Consider the following 26,600-nt stretch of genomic DNA (forward strand, 5'->3'; position numbering starts at 1 on the left):
AGCTTCACTAAGATTTGAACCTATGATCTTCTGTTTTCTGGCACATGGAATTAGACCACTGCACCACCAGGATGGAGCTAGCATATCATGTTTTATTACTCATAAAAAGCTGTTCATTTTAGTCTATTTAAACAGACCCCATTTCAAAGGACACAAGCACTCAATAAGATCAGGTGTGGCCAATTATTGAGAGTGGCCAACACACCTGAACACACTTAACAAGATAGAGGATAGAGATAGTTTTGTTGACGCTGAGAACAGAATGTATGTTTTTCAATAGCATTCTTAGAACGTTTTTGAACATTACTCATGTTTTCTTTTGTTATTGTTATGATAAATGCTGTTAATGTTCTGAAAGCATGACATTTAAATAGAACTTTGAGGAAACCTGCAGAAAACGTATTGAAATTCCCACAGAAGAATGTTGTTTCTTAACGTTCTCTGAACTATTTGAGAACATTCCCCAACATTTAAGACGGAGTACTAGTCCTTCAGCTTTATATACGATACGACAGACAGCAGACGCTTGTTGCTTTATGATTCACATAAACAAACTGGGCCCAGTTTCCACATAACGATAGAATTTACGCTTACGGAGTGTTTTAACGATGCATCTTTCCTACAACGACCGAAGATGTAGTGTGCGTTTCACAAAACACTATGCAGAGAGTGCGCGGTCCCTAAGTGCGTCGTTGAGGCATAGTTTCGATACTGATATGATCGTGATAAAAGGAGTGCTGCTCTCAGATCAGTTTTCGCCATTCAAACCCCAAACCCTACTATCTTACCTTAACATTAGAATTATTTCCTAATACTGATGAAGGATCAGCTCCTAGAAGAGATATTACCACTTACCGCTGTTAATATTAAGGCGACTTATTCTAATGCTTACCCAATATAAATGCACTATATCCCAGATTTGAGCACATCATTGCGCACGTTAGGTTACACATCATGAAATATACTGAGATAAATTACAGACCGTAGCCTACAAGTAGCGAAATATAACTCAATTGACCCTTCTCTAAGCCACCTTTGGTTACTGTTGCAACCTCAAACAACATTTTCCCAGAAAGCCCAATTCCCCAATCATCCACTGGTGAAATCCCCTCACAATGATTTCAAACTGTGTTTATAATACATCATGAAATTGAACACAGACTAACTACCCCCTTGCTAATCAGGAACCTCTTGGTTATGTTGTGGTGGACTGTGATTACAATTGCTTCACGACAACCTGGTAAAATTGTGTTTGTAGTGTGTAGCTAGCCACTGAATGGCTCTAAATTGACTGTCAGCATGCAGTCAAAGCTGTACCCACTTTTTGAGCTAACTAGCGCTCTCAAATCGTATCCTGATGTCGACAATAGATGGGAGTTGTATTCATAACATGGCTAACTTAGCTAGCTAACATACATTTTGAGAAAACAAGATATATTAGGTGGCTAGCTAGCGTTAGCAACGTTTGGTAGTCAATGACACAGAGAGCTAGCTAACCAGCTGAGATAGCAATTAATGTAACAAAAGTATAATTTCGGATTAGAAAATAGTCCATCAACAGGCTCTGCATTTCAGGAATCACAGTAACAAGTTCTCCTGCTGCACTGTTCAGTTATTTAGCCATTTAATTTATTTCTGGTAGAAAACACTCATTTTTTTTGACATAGCCCTCACTGGCTTTCAGCATCACTCCATCAAGGGACATTTAGTACTCTTTCTAACAAAGATATTTACATATATTTCAGGATGATGTGTATCTCTGGAAATAATCAGAATTCATGTAAACATTACTCTTTTGAAAACATGGCTTGTCCCAGTAAGTGATTTCTTGGCAGAATTGAACCTGGTTATGTGGTAAATTGAGCCATGGGACAGGGTAAATTAATCCGCCTACACATTTCTGTACTGAATGAAATATTAAAATACTAACTTTTTAAAACCATGTCTATCTTTATTTCCCATAAAAACCAATAGATTCTCACACTCCATATCTATAACCTCCCAGTAAAGAAAACACAAGTGTTTTGCATCACTGTGCCTGAAACGTTGGTGTTTTTTTACCCAATAAATTACTGGGAGTTTATACATTTTTATAGCTTCTAGTTTATTCACCGTTAGTCAGCACCTCGACACTAAATCATTTTCTCTGAGTGTGCTTTTTTAATAGACTATTATCTCTGTTTCCCACAATTCAACACAATCACAATAGTTTTGTTTAAAAAAAATTTAAAAAAAAAATATATATATATATATATATATAAAGCATCTTTTAACACAGGCTTAACACCTAACAAACACGTTGTTCTTGAAAAAAATAACATAGGCCCTGTTGTTACCTCATGTCCCAGCGATAATGACTTGCATTACCCTTGGGAAGAAACACTTCAATTTGCTCAACTTGCCATTGGCTCAATCATTGGCTCGTCTTACCCCAAGGCAAACATTTTGACCATATTGATGGGAGAGTGTAAATTCTTTTTTTTAGGCTGGATCACGTTGTTGTATGTTTTAATTCTGTAATGTATTGATTGTTGCTGCCTTCTTGGCCAGGTCTCCCTTGAAAAAGAGACTCTGGGTCTCAATGGGCTTTTCCTGGTTAAATAAAGGTTAAATAAATAAATATTATCCCACACAAATACAAGGATGCACTTTTATGCTAGGTTTAAGACCTCATATTGAAGCTTACAGAGACCCCAACTGATGTATAGAACACTCTTCAAATGATCTACTTTGGTTTAGATACAAGCATCATGAAACCTCTAACACAAATATCATTTGACTTGGTGAAAATTAGTTTTTGGGACCTGACTCGCTTACCTCTTCTTCCATGTGGTTTCTTCCTTCACAGACTCCATGAAATGATAACCTCTTGCTAAATATTTGGTCAAATTATACATTTTGTGTAGGGTTTCCTAGAAACAAGGGTGTCTCAACCTTTGGATCAACTTACCCCACTCTCCCCTACTGTGGTACAGCCATATGGCCTCTCTGTCTGTTCAAACGTCATCTTTTGGTGCTCTGTACGTAGAGATTCAGACCTGACTCAGCTGAGGCTCGCCTTTCAAGCTTGGTGTGTGTGTGTGTGTGTGTGTGTGTGTGTGTGTGTGTGTGTGTGTCTGTGTGTGTGTGTGTGTGTGTGTGTGTCTTTCAGCAGCACTTGTTAATTGGAGTGTTATGCAGCGTTTGTTTGGTCAGTGGTATCAGGTTACTGATGAAGGGGCCAGGCCAGCTTCAATAATAGATATCACAGACAATGGAGCGCATGCATCCCAACTCAGCCTCCCACAGCCCTGCCCCCCAGCCTCCCCTCCCTCCCTCCCTCCTCTCTGTGATGTGGTTGCTATGTATTTTTCCTACCATCAGAATAGCATTGTTTTTTCTTTCCTCTGAATGCATCTGGTTTGTCGTAAGTTCATTTGTTTATGTATGTATGGAAAACAGACCATATTCTCTCTGTTCTCTCTTTCCTCCCCCAATCTGTCTTTAACACATCATCATCCACTAGACCTGTAAGCATGAACACACCCTCCCTCTCCCTCTTTTATCCCTCCTCCTATTCTGTGGTGTCTCTCTCTCTCTCTCTCTCTCTCTGTCTTTCTCTCTCTCTCTCTCTCTCCAACACACTGTTACACTTGCTTATCTAGTGCTTTGTCTCTCTCACTCTTCTCTTGGTCCTGAAAGCCTGTCTTTTTATTTCACTCTCTTCTTCTCTCTCTTCTTCTATCCTTCCTCTTTGAATATCTATTATGCTGTATGCTGAGGACTAGACTGACCAATGACTTTCAGGTATAGTACCGTACCACTCGCTGTTGGTTTTAATAGGAACGACATGGCTACTCACTGCTGCTTGGTGTTGCTGATCACCTGTTGCACAGACAGACCATTCTGTGTTGGGTTTTGTATTGTATTGTATTGTACTGGTTTTGATTTGCGTTTGTAGTCATTTATCAGACACTCTTATCCAGAGCGTCTTACAGGAGCAATTAGGGCTAAGTGCCTTGCTCAAGGGCCCATCGGCAGATTTTTCACGTTGTTGGCTCGGGTATTCAAACTAGCGACCTTTCGGTTACCGGCCCAACACTCTAACCATTAGGCTACCTGCTTTCCCCAAGAAGCAATTATGCGATGTAAAATACTAGGATTAGTTGTGGAACTCGTTTGTTCACCTGGAGAGGTAGGAGGGTAAACTCCCTACCTAAAGACCACGCGGTGCAGTGACCTTTAGCTTCTGTACGTTTATATATCAGCAAACACCTTTAAACACACTTTTGTGTCCCGAGTCTTAGTATATAACTCTCTTATTTCAGCCATATCTGGTTGATGACTTTTACATGTTTGATCAAGTGTATAGTAAACTAGCTTTGTTGCTTTGTCAGACTCCGAGGTCTCTCTGTAATAGAGAAATACAGGAAGGTTTCTGTTGAAGTGTATTTATATTGCCAGGTGCAGCCGTTCATATTCTGTCGGCTGCCATTTTGTTCTTTTTACACTGAGGTGGTGTTCCAAATGGAACCCTATTGCCTACAGATGTCAGATCTTAATTTGATTACTATTGTTGCTGAGAATTTTCCTGCACCGCAGAAAATGAAGATGAGCTTCGTGATTTACATATATTCACAGAAAACCAACAGTAGCATACGGTTATATCGTATAAACAGTATTGCACTTCTCATGGAACCTACTTTTTGTCTAGCTAGTAGTCTAAAAACCAATCAAGCAACATTATGGACCAAATGTTCACATGCTGTTGCTATAATGCTGTGACAATACTGGTCAAATTAAGATCCAGCATCTGTATCTAGTGTACTAGTTTTGACCAGGACCCACACTCAGACTAGGGCTCTGGTCAAACATAGGACACTATATAGGGGGTAGGATGGTGGTTGGGAGGCAGACTTGCCTAACTCTTCCCACTGCTGTCAAATAGAGGAACTTATTCTGCTCTAGATAATTGGCTGGCTGAGAATATTCTGATATCGGGTTTGTAGTTGTTATGGTATGTCAGTTAAATTTGCATATATGCCATTGAGTATACTGCTCTCTCAGTATACTTCCCTCTCAGTATACTGCAGTCTCAGTATACTGCCCTCTCAGTATACCGCCCTCTCAGTATACCGCACTCTCAGTATACTGCCCCCTCAGTATACTGCCCCCTCAGTATATTGAGACCTTGATCAGTATACTGAGGCCTCGATCAGTATCCTAGGAATCCTGTTAAAATCAGTTTTAAGACAAAAAATACTCCCAGCTCAGGGTAGGTTTTAGGATGATGTTAAGACACTGCTCAGAGTAGGTTTTAGGATGTTAAGACACTGCTCAGAGTAGGTTTTAGGATGATGATAAGACACTGCTCAGAGTAGGTTTTAGGATGATGTTAAGACACTGCTCAGAGTAGGTTTTAGGATGATAAGACACTGCTCAGAGTAGGTTTTAGGATGATGTTAAGACACTGCTCAGAGTAGGTTTTAGGGTGATGATAAGACACTGCTCAGAGTAGGTTTTAGGGTGATGATAAGACACAGCTCAGAGTAGGTTTTAGGATGATAAGACACTGCTCAGAGTAGGTTTTAGGATGATAAGACACTGCTCTGAGTAGGTTTTAGGATGATAAGACACTGCTTAGAGTAGGTTTTAGGATGATGTTAAGACACTGCTCAGAGTAGGTTTTAGGATGATAAGACACTGCTCAGAGTAGGTTTTAGGATGATAAGACACTGCTCTGAGTAGGTTTTAGGATGATAAGACACTGCTCAGAGTAGGTTTTAGGATGATGTTAAGACACTGCTCATAGTAGGTTTTAGGATGATGTTAAGACACTGCTCAGAGTAGGTTTTAGGGTGATGTTAAGACACTGCTCAGAGTAGGTTTTAGGATGATGTTAAGACACTGCTCAGAGTAGGTTTTAGGATGTTAAGACACTGCTCAGAGTAGGTTTTAGGATGATAAGACACTGCTTAGAGTAGGTTTTAGGATCTTAAGACACTGCTCAGAGTAGGTTTTAGGATGATAAGACACTGCTCAGAGTAGGTTTTAGGGTGATGATAAGACACTGCTCAGAGTAGGTTTTAGGATGATGATAAGACACTGCTCAGAGTAGGTTTTAGGGTGATAAGACACTGCTCAGAGTAGGTTTTAGGATGATGATAAGACACTGCTCAGAGTAGGTTTTAGGATGATAAGACACAGCTCAGAGTAGGTTTTAGGATGATAAGACACTGCTCAGAGTAGGTTTTAGGATGATGATAAGACACTGCTCAGAGTAGGTTTTAGGATGTTAAGACACTGCTCAGAGTAGGTTTTAGGGTGATAAGACACTGCTCAGAGTAGGTTTTAGGGTGATAAGACACTGCTCAGTGTAGGTTTTAGGATGATGATAAGACACTGCTCAGAGTAGGTTTTAGGATGTTAAGACACTGCTCAGAGTAGGTTTTAGGATGATGATAATACACTGCTCAGCGTAGGTTTTAGGATGCTGATAAGACACTGCTCAGAGTAGGTTTTAGGATGTTAAGACACTGCTCAGAGTAGGTTTTAGGGTGATAAGACACTGCTCAGAGTAGGTTTTAGGGTGATGATAAGACACTGCTCAGAGTAGGTTTTAGGATGATGTTAAGACACTGCTCAGAGTAGGTTTTAGGATGATGATAAGACACTGCTCAGAGTAGGTTTTAGGATGATAAGACACTGCTCAGAGTAGGTTTTAGGATGTTAAGACACTGCTCAGAGTAGGTTTTAGGATGATGTTAAGACACTGCTCAGAGTAGGTTTTAGGATGATAAGACACTGCTCAGAGTAGGTTTTAGGATGATGATAAGACACTGCTCAGAGTAGGTTTTAGGATGATGTTAAGACACTGCTCAGAGTAGGTTTTAGGATGATGATAAGACACTGCTCAGAGTAGGTTTTAGGATGATAAGACACTGCTCAGAGTAGGTTTTAGGATGATGTTAAGACACTGCTCAGAGTAGGTTTTAGGATGTTAAGACACTGCTCAGAGTAGGTTTTAGGATGATGTTAAGACACTGCTCAGAGTAGGTTTTAGGATGATAAGACACTGCTCAGAGTAGGTTTTAGGATGATGATAAGACACTGCTCAGAGTAGGTTTTAGGATGATAAGACACTGCTCAGAGTAGGTTTTAGGATGATGATAAGACACTTCCAAGACAAACTCTGAGCCAGGAGTAAAATCAACCAACTAAAAGTTCATATCAGCTGGTCATCACGACAGTTGGAGGTACCGCAAAGGAAAGATGGTGATGACGCTCATTGACACCGTTGCAAATGATGGGGATTAACCAATCACGATGAGGCATCGCCAGCTGTGAACTCTACAGCACAGTGAATGTGACTGTGCATCAAATGTTGTAATGGTCAAACGTTTGGCGTGCGTCACCTTTAAAAAAACAAAACAATTCTGATGGTTGTTAGAAGCAAATGTTGATAATATTACCGTTCTATCAACACACTCGTCACTTCCGTTCAACAACCCTAAATCTGTTCGGCACAGTAGGTTTCAAGTCACTTGCCAATAATGTTCGAAAGGTTTATCACTTCCATCGAACACAATCAATGTTAACATAAGCCTTAGATACCTTCAACTGCCCAACTTATAGGCATGCCCAATTTATAATATTTTTAACAACAGGATATTGAGATGCCTTCAACTGCCCAACTTAAAGGCATGCCCAATTTATAATCTTTTTAACAACAGGATATTGAGATGCCTTCAACTGCCCAACTTAAAGGCATGCCCAATTTATAATCTTTTTAACAACAGGATATTGAGATGCCTTCAACTGCCCAATTTATAGGCATGCCCAATTTATAATCTTTTTAACAACAGGATATTGAGCCCCAAAGAGATAACATGATGTAGGTTGATTAAATATTCAAAATAAAAAATATGTGATTATTTATTAGTGGCTAGTGGTTGTATGTAAATATTTAGGCATCAGTGGGAACTGCTGAGGGGAGGAGGGCTCATACTAATACCTGGAATGGAGCGAATGGAATGGCATCAAACACATGTGTTTTGTATTTGACACCATTCCACCTATTCCGCTCCAGCCATTACCACGAGCCCGTCCTCTCCAATTAAGGTGCCACCCGCCTCCTGTGTTAGGCATACCATGTGAAATAGGTTTCATATGAAGTGAAAAGCACGTAGCATGTAGCTTGAACCTTACTGCTGTTTCCATGGTGACTGTTTATCACATAGTTTACCATCACTTCATTGTCCATTTACCAGACCTGGGATAACTATAGTTTTAACTATGCTTTGTGGAAATAAAATAAACAAATTCCTAGGGGAAGTGACTACAACTATTTGAACACAGATCCCCCCCAAGAAATTACTACTTTTTAAAACTTTTTGAATAGAGATCTCAGTAAGTAACTACATTTCAGAAACCATTGGATTGGCTGTCTACTACTAATGATAGGGCTGTATCTACATGGATTGGCTGTCTACTACTAATGACAGAGCTGTATCTACATGGATTGGCTGTCTACTACTAATGACAGGGCTGTATCTACATGGATTGGCTGTCTACTACTAATGACAGGGCTGTATCTACATGGATTGGCTGTCTACTACTAATGACAGGGCTGTATCTACATGGATTGGCTGTCTACTACTAATGACAGGGCTGTATCTACATGGATTGGCTGTCTACTACTAATGACAGGGCTGTATCTACATGGATTGGCTGTCTACTACTAATGACAGGGCTGTATCTACATGTTGGATTGGCTGTCTACTACTAATGACAGGGCTGTATCTACATGGATTGGCTGTCTACTACTAATGACAGGGCTGTATCTACATGGATTGGCTGTCTACTACTAATGACAGGGCTGTATCTACATGGATTGGCTGTCTACTACTAATGACAGGGCTGTATCTACATGGATTGGCTGTCTACTACTAATGACAGGGCTGTATCTACATGGATTGGCTGTCTACTACTAATGACAGGGCTGTATCTACATGGATTGGCTGTCTACTACTAATGACAGGGCTGTATCTACATGGATTGGCTGTCTACTACTAATGACAGGGCTGTATCTACATGTTGGATTGGCTGTCTACTACTAATGACAGGGCTGTATCTACATGGATTGGCTGTCTACTACTAATGACAGGGCTGTATCTACATGGATTGGCTGTCTTCTACTAATGACAGGGCTGTATCTACATGGATTGGCTGTCTACTACTAATGACAGGGCTGTATCTACATGTTGGATTGGCTGTCTACTACTAATGACAGGGCTGTATCTACATGGATTGGCTGTCTACTACTAATGACAGGGCTGTATCTACATGGATTGGCTGTCTACTACTAATGACAGGGCTGTATCTACATGGATTGGCTGTCTACTACTAATGACAGGGCTGTATCTACATGGATTGGCTGTCTACTACTAATGACAGGGCTGTATCTACATGTTGGATTGGCTGTCTACTACTAATGACAGGGCTGTATCTACATGGATTGGCTGTCTACTACTAATGACAGGGCTGTATCTACATGGATTGGCTGTCTACTACTAATGACAGGGCTGTATCTACATGGATTGGCTGTCTACTACTAATGACAGGGCTGTATCTACATGGATTGGCTGTCTACTACTAATGACAGGGCTGTATCTACATGGATTGGCTGTCTTCTACTAATGACAGGGCTGTATCTACATGGATTGGCTGTCTACTACTAATGACAGGGCTGTATCTACATGGATTGGCTGTCTACTACTAATGACAGGGCTGTATCTACATGGATTGGCTGTCTACTACTAATGACAGGGCTGTATCTACATGTTGGATTGGCTGTCTACTACTAATGACAGGGCTGTATCTACATGGATTGGCTGTCTACTACTAATGACAGGGCTGTATCTACATGGATTGGCTGTCTACTACTAATGACAGGGCTGTATCTACATGGATTGGCTGTCTACTACTAATGACAGGGCTGTATCTACATGGATTGGCTGTCTACTACTAATGACAGGGCTGTATCTACATGGATTGGCTGTCTTCTACTAATGACAGGGCTGTATCTACATGGATTGGCTGTCTACTACTAATGACAGGGCTGTATCTACATGTTGGATTGGCTGTCTACTACTAATGACAGGGCTGTATCTACATGGATTGGCTGTCTACTACTAATGACAGGGCTGTATCTACATGGATTGGCTGTCTACTACTAATGACAGGGTTGTATCTACATGGATTGGCTGTCTACTACTAATGACAGGGCTGTATCTACATGGATTGGCTGTCTACTACTAATGACAGGGCTGTATCTACATGTTGGATTGGCTGTCTACTACTAATGACAGGGCTGTATCTACATAGATTGGCTGTCTACTACTAATGACAGGGCTGTATCTACATGGATTGGCTGTCTACTACTAATGACAGGGCTGTATCTACATGGATTGGCTGTCTACTACTAATGACAGGGCTGTATCTACATGGATTGGCTGTCTACTACTAATGACAGGGCTGTATCTACATGGATTGGCTGTCTTCTACTAATGACAGGGCTGTATCTACATGGATTGGCTGTCTACTACTAATGACAGGGCTGTATCTACATGGATTGGCTGTCTTCTACTAATGACAGGGCTGTATCTACATGTTGGATTGGCTGTCTACTACTAATGACAGGGCTGTATCTACATGGATTGGCTGTCTACTACTAATGACAGGGCTGTATCTACATGGATTGGCTGTCTACTACTAATGACAGGGCTGTATCTACATGGATTGGCTGTCTTCTACTAATGACAGGGCTGTATCTACATGTTGGATTGGCTGTCTACTACTAATGACAGGGCTGTATCTACATGGATTGGCTGTCTACTACTAATGACAGGGCTGTATCTACATGTTGGATTGGCTGTCTACTACTAATGACAGGGCTGTATCTGCATGTTGGATTGGCTGTCTATCTGAACATTTTGTAAACGTCCATCCTCCTAAATATCAATGTCCCCAGGTGTACATAATCAAGTCAAACCAATTAACCAATGATTCTTTGTACAGATAAATATAAATATGGTGTGACGCTCAACTTCTGTATGACTCTTTCAGAATGCCACTAATAAGGTAGAAATCTGTAATTAATTTAATGAGACCTGAAAAATACTGCAGAGAAATTCAAAGCCATTTTCAAATATTGCAAACAGCAAGTTGGATGTTTAGCAAAAACTACTTTGAACCTATTTGTCCATCTGAGAGTAGGTGTTCTTGTTTCAAACACACACTATACCATCTTTAAAGTAATAGTTTCATGTAGGCCTACCCTTGCGTGATGTTTTGAAAACAGTCGGAGAGTAGGTGTTCTTGTTTCAAACACACACTATACCATCTTTAAAGGAATAGTTAGAATACAAACTAACATGACACTTAATAGCCATATTTTGTTACTGTTAGCGTTCTCAGTGACACTTAACATTAAACTGTTCTGGGGCCTGTGTAATGAAAAGGGAAGTACATTTTATAAGCATGTTTTTACATAATACTTTGGTAATAGCATTTTAATTGCGTAGCAATGAGCTGAGAGATTTGGTAAGAGGAATAGTGACTGTTCCTTATTCTAGTTATGTCATAACTCCGTTATTATGTCATTATAAAGACATTTACAAAGTCCTATGTAGTAATGACATCATTGTGTAATCATCACAAAGTCACTCCACATGTATAGAAACTTAATGTCCAGTGTTACTGTATTTCCATTTGTGTCAGTCATTAAGAAAATATATTTGTTAGTCATTTTGAAGCTGCTAAAGTAGTCTCCTCTAATGTTGAGATGATTCCATGTCCCCCATGTATTTCATTCTAGGCTATAGGCCAAACCACGTGTTTATGATTATATATTTATTCAACTAACTGTTGTCGTTTTTGGTTCTTCATCAAATATTTGTCAGTCATCAGATAATGGGGTAGGGTTAGGGTCTGGTTTTTTTCAAATAACTTCCATATATTCAAAATACTTTCAAATAAAATGTGGTTTTCTGCAACGTTTATTTGAATATCAAATAGTTAGTTGCCTTCAGTTGAAACTCTTTATAAACTGTATTAGACTACCTAATGTATTTTAAAGTTGGTATTTTCAAATAAACTACAAAATACAAGTATTTTCTTTCCTGGTCTGGTTGGTATTACCACCTCTAGAGAGTGCAGCATCCACTCCACTCCCCAACCCTAACCCCTCCTCCATCCTAACCCCGCCTCCATCCTAACCCCTCCTCCATCCTAACCCCTCCTCCATCCTAACCCCGCCTCCATCCTAACCCCTCCTCCATCCTAACACCTCCTCCATCCTAACCATAACCCCTCCTCCATCCTAACCATAACCCCTCCTCCATCCTAACCCTAACCCCGCCTCCATCCCATCCTCCTCCCTACCCTCTCTTCCTCCCAACCCTAACCCCTCCTCCTCCCAACCCTAACCCCTCCTCCTCTCAACCCTAACCCCTCCTCCTCCCAACCCTAACCCCTCCTTCTCCCAACCCTAACCCTAACCCCTCCTCCATCCCAACACTAACCCCTCCTCCTCCTCCCAACCCTAACCCCTCCTCCTCCCAACCCTAACCCCTCCTCCTCCTCCCAACCCTAACCCCTCCTCCTCTCAACCCTAACCCCTCCTCTTCCCAACCCTAACCCCTCCTCCTCCCAACCCTAACCCCTCCTCCTCCCAACCCTAACCCCTCCTCCTCCCAACCCTAACCCCTCCTCCATCCCAACACTAACCCCTCCTCCTCCTCCTCCCAACCCTAACCCCTCCTCCTCCCAACCCTAACCCCTCCTCCTCCCAACCGTAACCCCTCCTCCTCCCAACCCTAACCTTTACTCTCTCCTCTTTTACATGCAATTCATCAGCTGAAATAGGATAATCCATAAATGACACAACAACACATCCTGTTAGCTGTTGTGATCCATATTAAATGACACAACAACACATCCTGTTAGCTGTTGTGATCCATATTAAATGACACAACAACACATCCTGTTATCTGGTGTGATCCATACTAAATGACACAACAACACATCCTGTTATCTGGTGTGATCCATATTAAATGACACAACAACACATCCTGTTATCTGGTGTGATCCATATTAAATGACACAACAACACATCCTGTTAGCTGTTGTGATCCATATTAAATGACACAACAACACATCCTGTTAGCTGTTGTGATCCATACTAAATGACACAACAACACATCCTGTTATCTGGTGTGATCCATATTAAATGACACAACAACACATCCTGTTATCTGGTGTGATCCATATTAAATGACACAACAACACATCCTGTTATCTGGTGTGATCCATATTAAATGACACAACAACACATCCTGTTAGCTGTTGTGATCCATATTAAATGACACAACAACACATCCTGTTAGCTGTTGTGATCCATATTAAATGACACAACAACACATCCTGTTATCTGGTGTGATCCATATTAAATGACACAACAACACATCCTGTTATCTGGTGTGATCCATATTAAATGACACAACAACACATCCTGTTATCTGGTGTGATCCATATTAAATGACACAACAACACATCCTGTTATCTGGTGTGATCCATATTAAATGACACAACAACACATCCTGTTAGCTGTTGTGATCCATATTAAATGACACAACAACACATCCTGTTATCTGGTGTGATCCATATTAAATGATACAACAACACACCCTGTTATCTGGTGTGATCCATATTAAATGACACAACAACACATCCTGTTATCTGGTGTGATCCATACTAAATGACACAACAACACATCCTGTTATCTGGTGTGATCCATATTAAATGACACAACAACACATCCTGTTAGCTGTTGTGACCCATATTAAATGACACAACAACACATCCTGTTATCTGGTGTGATCCATATTAAATGACACAACAACACTCCCTGTTATCTGGTGTGATCCATATTAAATGACACAACAACACATCCTGTTATCTGGTGTGATCCATATTAAATGACACAACAACACATCCTGTTATCTGGTGTGATCCATATTAAATGACACAACAACACATCCTGTTAGCTGTTGTGATCCATATTAAATGACACAACAACACATCCTGTTATCTGGTGTGATCCATATTAAATGATACAACAACACACCCTGTTATCTGGTGTGATCCATATTAAATGACACAACAACACACCCTGTTATCTGGTGTGATCCATATTAAATGACACAACAACACATCCTGTTATCTGGTGTGATCCATACTAAATGACACAACAACACATCCTGTTATCTGGTGTGATCCATATTAAATGACACAACAACACATCCTGAAACAAACCGGTTAATTTCTGTGGCTTGTATTTCTCAAAGCTTCAGTGGAGAGATGAGATATCTAGAGCCACTAAACACATACTCTGACTCTGACCAATGGACATTTTAATATTAGCAAAAGTGAAATGTCAGTGAGTGAGACTCATAGGCTGGAGGTGTCTATAGATGGCTGATTAAACACTTTGCAGTGATGATGGCGTTTAGGGAGATGACACGGCTTGAGACTAAACTGCATCCAAAATGGGACCCTATTCCCTATGTAGTGCACTACTTTAGACCAGAGCCCTATTCCCTATGTAGTGCACTACTTTAGACCAGAGCCCTATTCCCTATATAGTGCACTACTTTAGACCAGAGACCTATTCCCTATGTAGTGCACTACTTTAGACCAGAGCCCTATTCCCTATATAGTGTACTACTATTGACCAGGGCCCTATTCCCTATGTAGTGCACTACTATTGACCAGGGCCCATGGTTTTGTGCACTATAGAGGCAATAGGGTGACATTTGGGATGTTGGTTGAGGGGCACCAGCCTGAATGACAATGTGTCAGGGTTCTGGGAGGGCAGGAGAGAGGAGACATAGAGAGATGACAGTGATGTCAGTCTAACAGGAAACATGTCTGTTTAGCCAGATAATCCATCGGTCTCTATATACTATTAGTCCATCAGTCTCTATACTATTAGTCCATCAGTCTATATACTATTAGTCCATCAGTCTGTAATCTATTAGTCCATCAGTCTCTAATCTATTAGTCCATCAGTCTGTAATCTATTAGTCCATCAGTCTCTAATCTATTCGTCCATCAGTCTCTAATCTATTAGTCCATCAGTCTCTAATCTATTCGTCCATCAGTCTCTATACTATTAGTCCATCAGTCTCTAATCTATTAGTCCATCAGTATCTATACTATTAGTCCATCAGTCTCTATACTATTAGTCCATCAGTCTATATACTATTAGTCCATCAGTATCTATACTATTAGTCCATCAGTCTCTATACTATTAGTCCATCAGTCTCTAATCTATTAGTCCATCAGTCTCTATACTATTAGTCCATCAGTCTCTATACTATTAGTCCATCAGTCTATATACTATTAGTCCATCAGTATCTATACTATTAGTCCATCCGTCTCTATACTATTAGTCCTTCAGTCTCTATACTATTAGTCCTTCAGTCTCTATACTATTAGTCCATCAGTCTCTATACTATTAGTCCATCAGTATCTAATCTATTAGTCCATCAGTATCTATACTATTAGTCCATCAGTCTCTATACTATTAGTCCATCAGTCTATATACTATTAGTCCATCAGTCTCTATACTATTAGTCCATCAGTCTCTATACTATTAGTCCATCAGTCTCTATACTATTAGTCCTTCAGTCTCTATACTATTAGTCCATCAGTCTCTAATCTATTAGTCCATCAGTCTCTATACTATTAGTCCATCAGTCTCTAATCTATTAGTCCATCAGTCTCTATACTATTAGTCCATCAGTCTCTATACTATTAGTCCATCAGTCTCTATACTATTAGTCCATCAGTCTCTATACTATTAGTCCATCAGTCTCTATACTATTAGTCCATCAGTCTCTATACTATTAGTCCATCAGTCTCTAATCTATTAGTCCATCAGTCTCTATACTATTAGTCCATCAGTCTCTATACTATTAGTCCATCAGTCTCTATACTATTAGTCCATCAGTCTCTATACTATTAGTCCATCAGTCTCTAATATATTAGTCCATCAGTCTCTATACTATTAGGACATCAGTCTCTATACTATTAGTCCATCGGTCTCTATACTATTAGTCCATCAGTCTCTATACTATTAGTCCATCAGTCTCTATACTATTAGTCCATCAGTCTCCATACTATTAGTCCATCAGTCTCTAATCTATTAGTCCATCAGTCTCTAATATATTAGTCCATCAGTCTCTAATCTATTCGTCCATCAGTCTCTATACTATTAGTCCATCGGTCTCTATACTATTAGTCCATCAGTCTCTAATCTATTAGTCCATCAGTCTCTATACTATTAGTCCATCGGTCTCTATACTATTAGTCCATCAGTCTCTAATCTATTCGTTCATCAGTCTCTATACTATTTGCTAAGCTAGTGGGCATGAGGAGGGGCCGGTTTGTGTAACATTAACCTAACGTCTCTGTCCTGTCTGTCAGCAGGGAGTAACAGTTACCTAACGTCTCTGTCCTGTCTGTCAGCAGGGAGTAACAGTTACCTAACATCTCTGTTCTGTCTGTCAGCAGGGAGTAACAGTTACCTAACGTCTCTGTCTTGTCTGTCAGCAGGGAGTAACAGTTACCTAACGTCTCTGTCTTGTCTGTCAGCAGGGAGTAACAGTTACCTAACGTCTCTGTCCTGTCTGTCAGCAGGGAGTAACAGTTACCTAATGTCTCTGTCCTGTCCTGTCTGTCAGCAGGGAGTAACAGTTACCTAACGTCTCTGTTCTGTCTGTCAGCAGGGAGTAACAGTTACCTAACGTCTCTGTCTTGTCCTGTCTGTCAGGAGGGAGTAACAGTTACCTAACGTCTCTGTCTTGTCTGTCAGCAGGGAGTAACAGTTACCTAACGTCTCTCTTCTGTCTGTCAGCAGGGAGTAACAGTTACCTAACGTCTCTGTCTTGTCTGTCAGCAGGGAGTAACAGTTACCTAACGTCTCTGTCTTGTCTGTCAGCAGGGATCTGTTCTGCCTCTCTCTACTGCTGTCCTGTGCGGCCGTACTACCATGAGCACTTCTACTCCATCCACAGGTAGGTCTCTCACCAACCCCATCAACAGACCTCTGACCTCTACCCTATAGGTTTGTACACATACTGTAGGCTGGGATTCAATCCCATCGCTCATTGGTTTTTGGAGACATCATTCACGGTATATGCTGCGTAGATATCTTCTCAATTGGAGATTTCCTTTAAAAGCTGCATTGTCGACATGATGGGATTTCATCCCGGCCATAGTCCGTGACCCAGTTGGCCTATGGTAAGAACCTTATCAGGTACCCTCGTTGGTCCCTGGTTATAATGCAATGCTACCCAGGAGTTTCCCCTGAAGACGTGATGCAGAATACAACGCATAACAAGTGAGTGAAAAGAGCAGCTCCTGATTGGTCCATCCCCCCCCATGACCCTGTGTTTCCATGGTAACATGCTGGTAACCTCTGGATGGCTGACAGAGAGGAGATTAATCTAATTGTCCCGTTGACTGATCTTATTGGCTTTAAAGAGATTAACTAAGATCCCATCTCCTGTAATGGACACACACACACACACACACACACACACACACACACACACACACACACACACACACACACACACACACACACACACACACACACACACACACACAGGCTCTCAGACAGGAAATGGATGGGTATGGCTATCAGATGGGAAGCTTCCCTCACATCATATGATGTGTCCAGACTCTGTCAGACCTGATATCATATGATGTGTTGTAGAACAACTCCAGACTCTATCAGACCTGATATCATATGATGTGTTGTAGAACAACTCCAGACTGTCAGACCTGATATCATATGATGTGTTGTAGAACAACTCCAGACTGTCAGACCTGATATCATATGATGTGTTGTAGAACAACTCCAGACTCTATCAGACCTGATATCATATGATGTGTTGTAGAACAACTCCAGACTGTCAGACCTGATATCATATGATGTGTTGTAGAACAACTCCAGACTCTATCAGACCTGATATCATATGATGTGTTGTAGAACAACTCCAGACTGTCAGACCTGATATCATATGATGTGTTGTAGAACAACTCCAGACTCTATCAGACCTGATATCATATGATGTGTTGTAGAACAACTCCAGACTGTCAGACCTGATATCATATGATGTGTTGTAGAACAACTCCAGACTCTATCAGACCTGATATCATATGATGTGTTGTAGAACAACTCCAGACTCTATCAGACCTGATATCATATGATGTGTTGTAGAACAACTCCAGACTCTATCAGACCTGATATCATATGATGTGTTGTAGAACAACTCCAGACTGTCAGACCTGATATCATATGATGTGTTGTAGAACAACTCCAGACTGTCAGACCTGATATCATATGATGTGTTGTAGAACAACTCCAGACTGTCAGACCTGATATCATATGATGTGTTGTAGAACAACTCCAGACTCTATCAGACCTGATATCATATGATGTGTTGTAGAACAACTCCAGACTGTCAGACCTGATATCATATGATGTGTTGTAGAACAACTCCAGACTGTCAGACCTGATATCATATGATGTGTTGTAGAACAACTCCAGACTGTCAGACCTGATATCATATGATGTGTTGTAGAACAACTCCAGACTGTCAGACCTGATATCATATGATGTGTTGTAGAACAACTCCAGACTCTATCAGACCTGATATCATATGATGTGTTGTAGAACAACTCCAGACTGTCAGACCTGATATCATATGATGTGTTGTAGAACAACTCCAGACTGTCAGACCTGATATCATATGATGTGTTGTAGAACAACTCCAGACTCTATCAGACCTGATATCATATGATGTGTTGTAGAACAACTCCAGACTGTCAGACCTGATATCATATGATGTGTTGTAGAACAACTCCAGACTCTATCAGACCTGATATCATATGATGTGTTGTAGAACAACTCCAGACTGTCAGACCTGATATCATATGATGTGTTGTAGAACAACTCCAGACTCTATCAGACCTGATATCATATGATGTGTTGTAGAACAACTCCAGACTGTCAGACCTGATATCATATGATGTGTTGTAGAACAACTCCAGACTCTATCAGACCTGATATCATATGATGTGTTGTAGAACAACTCCAGACTCTATCAGACCTGATATCATATGATGTGTTGTAGAACAACTCCAGACTCTATCAGACCTGATATCATATGATGTGTTGTAGAACAACTCCAGACTGTCAGACCTGATATCATATGATGTGTTGTAGAACAACTCCAGACTGTCAGACCTGATATCATATGATGTGTTGTAGAACAACTCCAGACTGTCAGACCTGATATCATATGATGTGTTGTAGAACAACTCCAGACTCTATCAGACCTGATATCATATGATGTGTTGTAGAACAACTCCAGACTGTCAGACCTGATATCATATGATGTGTTGTAGAACAACTCCAGACTGTCAGACCTGATATCATATGATGTGTTGTAGAACAACTCCAGATTGTCAGACCTGATATCATATGATGTGTTGTAGAACAACTCCAGACTGTCAGACCTGATATCATATGATGTGTTGTAGAACAACTCCAGACTCTATCAGACCTGATATCATATGATGTGTTGTAGAACAACTCCAGACTCTATCAGACCTGATATCATATGATGTGTTGTAGAACAACTCCAGACTCTATCAGACCTGATATCATATGATGTGTTGTAGAACAACTCCAGACTGTCAGACCTGATATCATATGATGTGTTGTAGAACAACTCCAGACTCTATCAGACCTGATATCATATGATGTGTTGTAGAACAACTCCAGACTCTATCAGACCTGATATCATATGATGTGTTGTAGAACAACTCCAGGCTCTATCAGACCTGATATCATATGATGTGTTGTAGAACAACTCCAGACTCTATCAGACCTGATATCATATGATGTGTTGTAGAACAACTCCAGACTCTATCAGACCTGATATCATATGATGTGTTGTAGAACAACTCCAGACTCTATCAGACCTGATATCATATGATGTGTTGTAGAACAACTCCAGACTCTATCAGACCTGATATCATATGATGTGTTGTAGAACAACTCCAGACTGTCAGACCTGATATCATATGATGCGTTGTAGAACAACTCCAGACTGTCACATACTAACACATCTAGACTGTCTGTTTCTACTGAGGCCTAACTACATACTAACACATCTAGACAGTCTGTTTCTACTGAGGCCTGACTACATACTAACACATCTAGACTGTCTGTTTCTACTGAGGCCTGACTACATACTAACACATCTAGACAGTCTGTTTCTACTGAGGCCTGACTACATACTAACACATCGAGACTGTCTGTTTCTACTGAGGCCTGACTACATACTAACACATCTAGACAGTCTGTTTCTACTGAGGCCTGACTACATACTAACACATCTAGACTGTCTGTTCTACTGAGGCCTGACTACATACTAACACATCTAGACTGTCTGTTTCTACTGAGGCCTGACTACATACTAACACATCTAGACTGTCTGTTTCTACTGAGGCCTGACTACATACTAACACATCGAGACTGTCTGTTTCTACTGAGGCCTGACTACATACTAACACATCTAGACTGTCTGTTCTACTGAGGCCTGACTACATACTAATTTATCTAGACTGTCTGTTTCTACTGAGGCCTGACTACATACTAACACATCTAGACCGTCTGTTTTTACTGAGGCCTGACTACATACTAACACATCTAGACTGTCTGTTTCTACTGAGGCCTGACTACATACTAACACATCGAGACTGTCTGTTTCTACTGAGGCCTGACTACATACTAACACATCTAGACTGTCTGTTTCTACTGAGGCCTGACTACATACTAACTTATCTAGACTGTCTGTTTCTACTGAGGCCTGACTACATACTAACACATCTAGACTGTCTGTTTCTACTGGGGCCTGACTACATACTAACACATCTAGACTGTCTGTTTCTACTGAGGCCTGACTACATACTAACACATCTAGACTGTCTGTTTCTACTGAGGCCTGACTACATACTAACACATCTAGACTGTCTGTTTCTACTGGGGCCTGACTACATACTAACACATCTAGACTGTCTGTTTCTACTGAGGCCTGACTACATACTAACACATCTAGACTGTCTGTTTCTACTGAGGCCTGACTACATACTAACACATCTAGACTGTCTGTTTCTACTGAGCCTTGACTACATACTAACTCATCCAATGCAAACTGCGTGAGTTACTGAGTTGACACTATTTGCTTATCATTTGCATGGTTGGCACTGTTGACTTTAACTAATAACTTAGCTCTGTCTTTACAGCCCTGCGGCAGGCAGGTTAGGAGCCAGTCTGTCATGCCATACAGCAAGATCCGCCCCCTTCTAGTGTTGCCAGGACACCTTGGAATCTCCGGAACATAGCTGATATGCCCATGTTATTTACACTCTAATAACCAATCTCTTCTGAGGATATTCTCTGAATACCTTGTCATCTCTGCTGAGGATATTCTCTGAATACCTTGTCATCTCTGCTGAGGATATTCTCTGAATACCTTGTCATCTCTGCTGAGGATATTCTCTGAATACCTTGTCATCTCTGCTGAGGATATTCTCTGAATACCTTGTCATCTCTGCTGAGGATATTCTCTGAATACCTTGTCATCTCTGCTGAGGATATTCTCTGAATACCTTGTCATCTCTGCTGAGGATATTCTCTGAATACCTTGTCATCTCTGCTGAGGATATTCTCTGAATACCTTGTCATCTCTGCTGAGGATATTCTCTGAATACCTTGTCATCTCTGCTGAGGATATTCTCTGAATACCTTGCCATCTCTGCTGAGGATATTCTCTGAATACCTTGTCATTTCTGCTGAGGATACTCTCTGAATACCTTGTCAGAGGAGCAACGGCTTTACTTTCCCCTCTTCCCTTGTGTCTGCCTGCCTGTCATTGGTTCCTCTCTAATGTGGTCTAACATACCTAATCAGCTATGACTTCCCTAGCTCTCTATAGCCAAGGTACCGTGTCATGGTTGCCTCCGGGGAGAAGCCTGGTTGGTTCAACAGATTGTTTAGACCTGCTTCAGTCAGAGTAGTAGTAGTACTACTAGTAGTAGTAGTAGTAGTAGTAGTAGAAGTAGTAATAGTAGTAGTAGTAGTAGTAATAGTAGTAGTAGTAGTAGTAGTAGTAATGGTAGCAGTAGTAGTAGTAATAATAATATTAGTAGTAGTAATAGTAGTAGTAGTACTACTACTAGTAGTAGTAGTAGTAGTAGTAGTAGTAGTAGTAGTAGTAGAAGTAGTAATAGTAGTAGTAGTAGTAGTAGTAGAAGTAGTAATAGTAGTAGTAGTAGTAATAGTAGTAGTAGTAGTAATAATATTAGTAGTAGTAATGGTAGTAGTAGTAGTAATAGTAGTAGTACTAGTAGTAGTGGTAGTACGACTAGTAGTTGTAATAGTAGTAGTACTAGTAGTAGTAGCAGTACTAGTAGTAATAGTAGTAGTAGTAATAGGAGTAGGAGTAGTAGTAGTAGTAATAGTAGGAGTAGGATTAGTAGGAGCAGTAGTGGTAATACTAGTAGTAGTTTTTGTATTCTAATAGTATAGTAGTAGTATTCTAATAGTATAGTAATAGTAGTAGTAGTAGTAATAGGAGTAGTAGTAGTAGTAGTAGTAGTGATAGTAGGAGTAGGATTAGTAGGAGTAGTAGTAGTAGTAGTGATAGTCATACTAGTAGTAGTAGAGGTACTATTCTAATAGTATAGTAGTAGTAGTAGTATTCTAATAGTATAGTAGTGATAGTGGTAATAGTAGTAATAGTAGTAGTAGTAGTAATAATAATAGTAGTAGTAGTAATAGTAGTAGTAGTAGTAATAATAGTAGTAGTAGTAATAGTAGTAGTAACAATAATAGTAGTAGTAGTAATAGTAGTAGTAGTAGTAGCAGTAGTAATAATAGTAGTAGTATTAATAGTAGTAGTAGTAGTTCTAGTAGTAGTACTACTAGTAGTAGTAATAGTATAGTAGTAGTATTCTACTAGTACAGTAGTAGTAATAGTAGTGGTAGTAGTAGTAATAATAGTAATAGTAGTAATAGTAGTAGTAGTAGTAGTAGTAATAATAGTAGTAGTGGTAATTGTAGTAGTAGTAGTATTAGTTCTAGTAGTAGTACTACTAGTAGTAGTAATAGTATAGTAGTATTATTCTACTAGTACAGTAGTAGTAAGTAGTATTTTAATAGCATAGTAGTAGTATCCGTATTCTAATAGCATAGTAGTAGCAGTAGTATTCTAATAGTATATTAGTATTCTAATAGTATAATAGCAGTAGTAATATTCTAATAGCATAGTAGGAGTAGTAGTATTCTATTAGTATAGTAGTACAAGTAGTATTCTAATAGTATAGTAGTACTCTAATACTATAGTATAGTAGTACTCTAATAGTATAGTTAACCCATGAGGACCGGTCTTATTTTTGGTAGCTGAAATACAATAATCATCATGTCCTATGTAAACATCACAACTCCAGTAATATTATAGCTACAAGCAGTACAATACATCACATGAACTTGAGCAAATACTTGGAGTCCTATTTTTTTTATTTTACTCGGCAAGACAGTTAAGAACAAATTCTTATTTTTAATGACGGCCTACCAGGGAACAGTATGTTAACTGCCTTGTTCAGGGGCAGAACGATACATTTTTTGACGAACCAGGTCAGGGATTTGATCTTGCAACCTCTCGGTTACTAGTCCAACACTCTAACCACTAGGCTGGTTAAATTTGATCTGCCTGGCTGGTTAAATGGGATCTGCCTGGCTGGTTAAATGGGATCTGCCTGGCTGGTTAAATGGGATCTGCCTGGCTGGTTAAATGGGATCTGCTGGCTGGTTAAATGGGATCTGCTGGCTGGTTAAATGGGATCTGCTGGCTGGTTAAATGGGATCTGCTGGCTGGTTAAATGGGATCTGCTGCCTGGTTAAATGGGATCTGCCTGGTTGGTTAAATGGGATCTACTGCCTGGTTAAATGGGATCTGCTGGCTGGTTAATTGGGATCTGCCTGGCTGGTTAAATGGGATCTGCCTGGCTGGTTAAATGGGACCTGCATGGTTAAATGGGATCTGCTTGGCTGGTTAAATGGGATCTGCCTGGCTGGTTAAATGGGATCTGCCAGGCAGGTTAAGTTGGATCTGCCTGGCTGGTTAAATGGGATCTAGCTGGCTGGTTAAATGGGATTTGCCTGGCTGGTTAAATGAGATCTGCCTGGCTGGTTAAATGGGATCTGCCTGGCTGGTTAAATGGAATCTACTGGCTGGTTAAATGGGAACTGCTGGCTGGTTAAATGGGATCTGCTGGCTGGTTAAATGGGATCTGCCTGGTTAAATGGTGGGATCTGCCTGGCTGGTTAAATGGGATCTGCTGGCTGGTTAAATGGGATCTGCTGGCTGGTTAAATGGGATCTGCTGGCTGGTTAAATGGGATCTGCTGGCTGGTTAAATGGGATCTGCCTGGCTGGTAAAATGGGATCTGCCTGGCTGGTTAAATGGGATCTGCCTGGCTGGTTAAATGGGATCTGCCTGGTTGGTTAAATGGGATCTGCCTGGCTGGTTAAACGGGATCTGCCTGGCTGGTTAAACGGGATCTGCCTGGCTGGTTAAATGGGATCTGCCTGGCTGGTTAAATGGGATCTGCTGACTGGTTAAATGGGATCTGCTGGCTGGTTAAATGGGATCTGCTGGCTGGTTAAATGGGATCTGCCTGGCTGGTTAAATGGGATCTGCCTGCCTGGTTAAATGGGATCTGCCTGCCTGGTTAAATGGGATCTGCCTGGCTGGTTAAATTGGATCTACTGGCTGGTTAAATGGTGGGATCTGCTGGTTGGTTAAATGGGATCTGCTGGCTGGTTAAATGGGATCTGCTGGCTGGTTAAATGGGATCTGCCTGGCTGGTTAAATGGGATCTGCCTGGCTGGTTAAATGGGATCTGCCTGGCTGGTTAAATGGGATCTGCCTGGCTGGTTAAATGGGATCTGCCTGGCTGGTTAAATGGGATCTGCTGCCTGGTTAAATAGGATCTGCTGCCTGGTTAAATGGGATCTGCTGCCTGGTTAAATGGGATCTGCCTGGTTAAATGGGATCTGCCTGGTTAAATGGGATCTGCCTGGTTAAATGGGATCTGCTGGCTGGTTAAATGGGATCTGCTGGCTGGTTAAATGGGATCTGCCTGGTTGGTTAAATGGGATCTGCCTGGCTGGTTAAATGGGATCTGCTGGCTGGTTAAATGGGATCTGCCTGGCTGGTTAAATGGGATCTGCTGGCTGGTTAAATGGGATCTGCCTGGCTGGTTAAATGGGATCTGCCTGGCTGGTTAAATGGGATCTGCCTGGCTGGTTAAATGGGATCTACTGGCTGGTTAAATGGAATCTGCTGGCTGGTTAAATGGGATCTGCCTGGCTGGTTAAATGGGATCTGCCTGCCTGGCTAAATGGGATCTGCCTGGCTGGTTAAATGGGATCTGCCTTGCTGGTTAAATGGGATCTGCCTGGCTGGTTAAATGGGATCTGCCTGGCTGGTTAAATGGGATCTGCTGCCTGGTTAAATGGTGGGATCTGCTGGCTGGTTAAATGGGATCTGATGGCTGGTTAAATGGGATCTGCTGCCTGGTTAAATGGGATCTGCCTGGCTGGTTAAATGGGATCTGCTGGCTGGTTAAATGGGATCTGCCTGGTTAAATGGTGGGATCTGCCTGGCTGGTTAAATGGGATCTGCCTGGCTGGTTAAATGAGATCTGCCTGGCTGGTTAAATGCGATCTGCCTGGCTGGTTAAATGGGATCTGCCTGGCTGGTTAAATGGGATCTGCCTGCCTGGTTAAATGGGATCTGCCTGGCTGGTTAAATGGGATCTGCTGGCTGGTTAAGTGGGAACTGCTGACTGGTTAAATTGGATCTGCATGGTTAAATGGGATCTGCTGGCTGGTTAAATGGGATCTGCTGGCTGGTTAAATGGGATCTGCTGGCTGGTTAAACAGGATCTACTGGCTGGTTAAATGGGAACTGCCTGGTTAAATGGGATCTGCCTGGCTGGTTAAAAGGGATCTCCTGGCTGGTTAAATGTGATCTGCCTGGTTAAATGAGATCTGCCTGGCTGGTTAAATGGGATCTGCCCTGCCTGTTAAATGGTATCTGCCTGGCTGGTTAAATGGGATCTGCTGGCTGGTTAAATTGGATCTGCCTGGTTAAATGGGATCTGCTTGCTGGTTAAATGGGATCTGCCTGGTTAAATGGGATCTTCCTGGCTGGTTAAATGGGATCTGCTAGCTGGTTAAATGGGATCTGCCTGGTTGGTTAAATGGGATCTGCTGGCTGGTTAAATTGGATCTGCCTGGCTGGTTAAATGGGATCTAATGGCTGGTTAAATGGGACCTGCTGGCTGGTTAAATGGGATATGCTTGGCTGGTTAAATGGGATCTGCTTGCTGGTTAAATGGGATCTGCCTGG

The 26,600-nt window shown here is 41.1% G+C and overlaps 1 protein-coding gene across 3 annotated transcripts in view; it reads left to right on the top strand.

The window, feature by feature from the left end:
- The window catches only part of LOC139408254 (polypyrimidine tract-binding protein 3-like), a 96,680-nt gene that overhangs the window by 24,222 nt on the left and 45,858 nt on the right, over positions 1-26,600 (top strand). For 2 of the 3 annotated variants that reach the window (XM_071151934.1, XM_071151936.1), the window contains exon 2: positions 17,048-17,120. In XM_071151934.1, the coding sequence (XP_071008035.1) occupies positions 17,096-17,120 (25 nt within the window). In that variant the 5' untranslated portion in view covers positions 17,048-17,095. Of the gene's footprint in view, positions 1-17,044; positions 17,121-26,600 lie in introns of all 3 variants that reach the window. The other variant, XM_071151935.1, reaches the window with a different exon arrangement.

The sequence above is a fragment of the Oncorhynchus clarkii genome, chromosome 5 (genome assembly GCF_045791955.1).
Source record: "Oncorhynchus clarkii lewisi isolate Uvic-CL-2024 chromosome 5, UVic_Ocla_1.0, whole genome shotgun sequence".
NCBI lineage: Eukaryota > Metazoa > Chordata > Actinopteri > Salmoniformes > Salmonidae > Oncorhynchus > Oncorhynchus clarkii.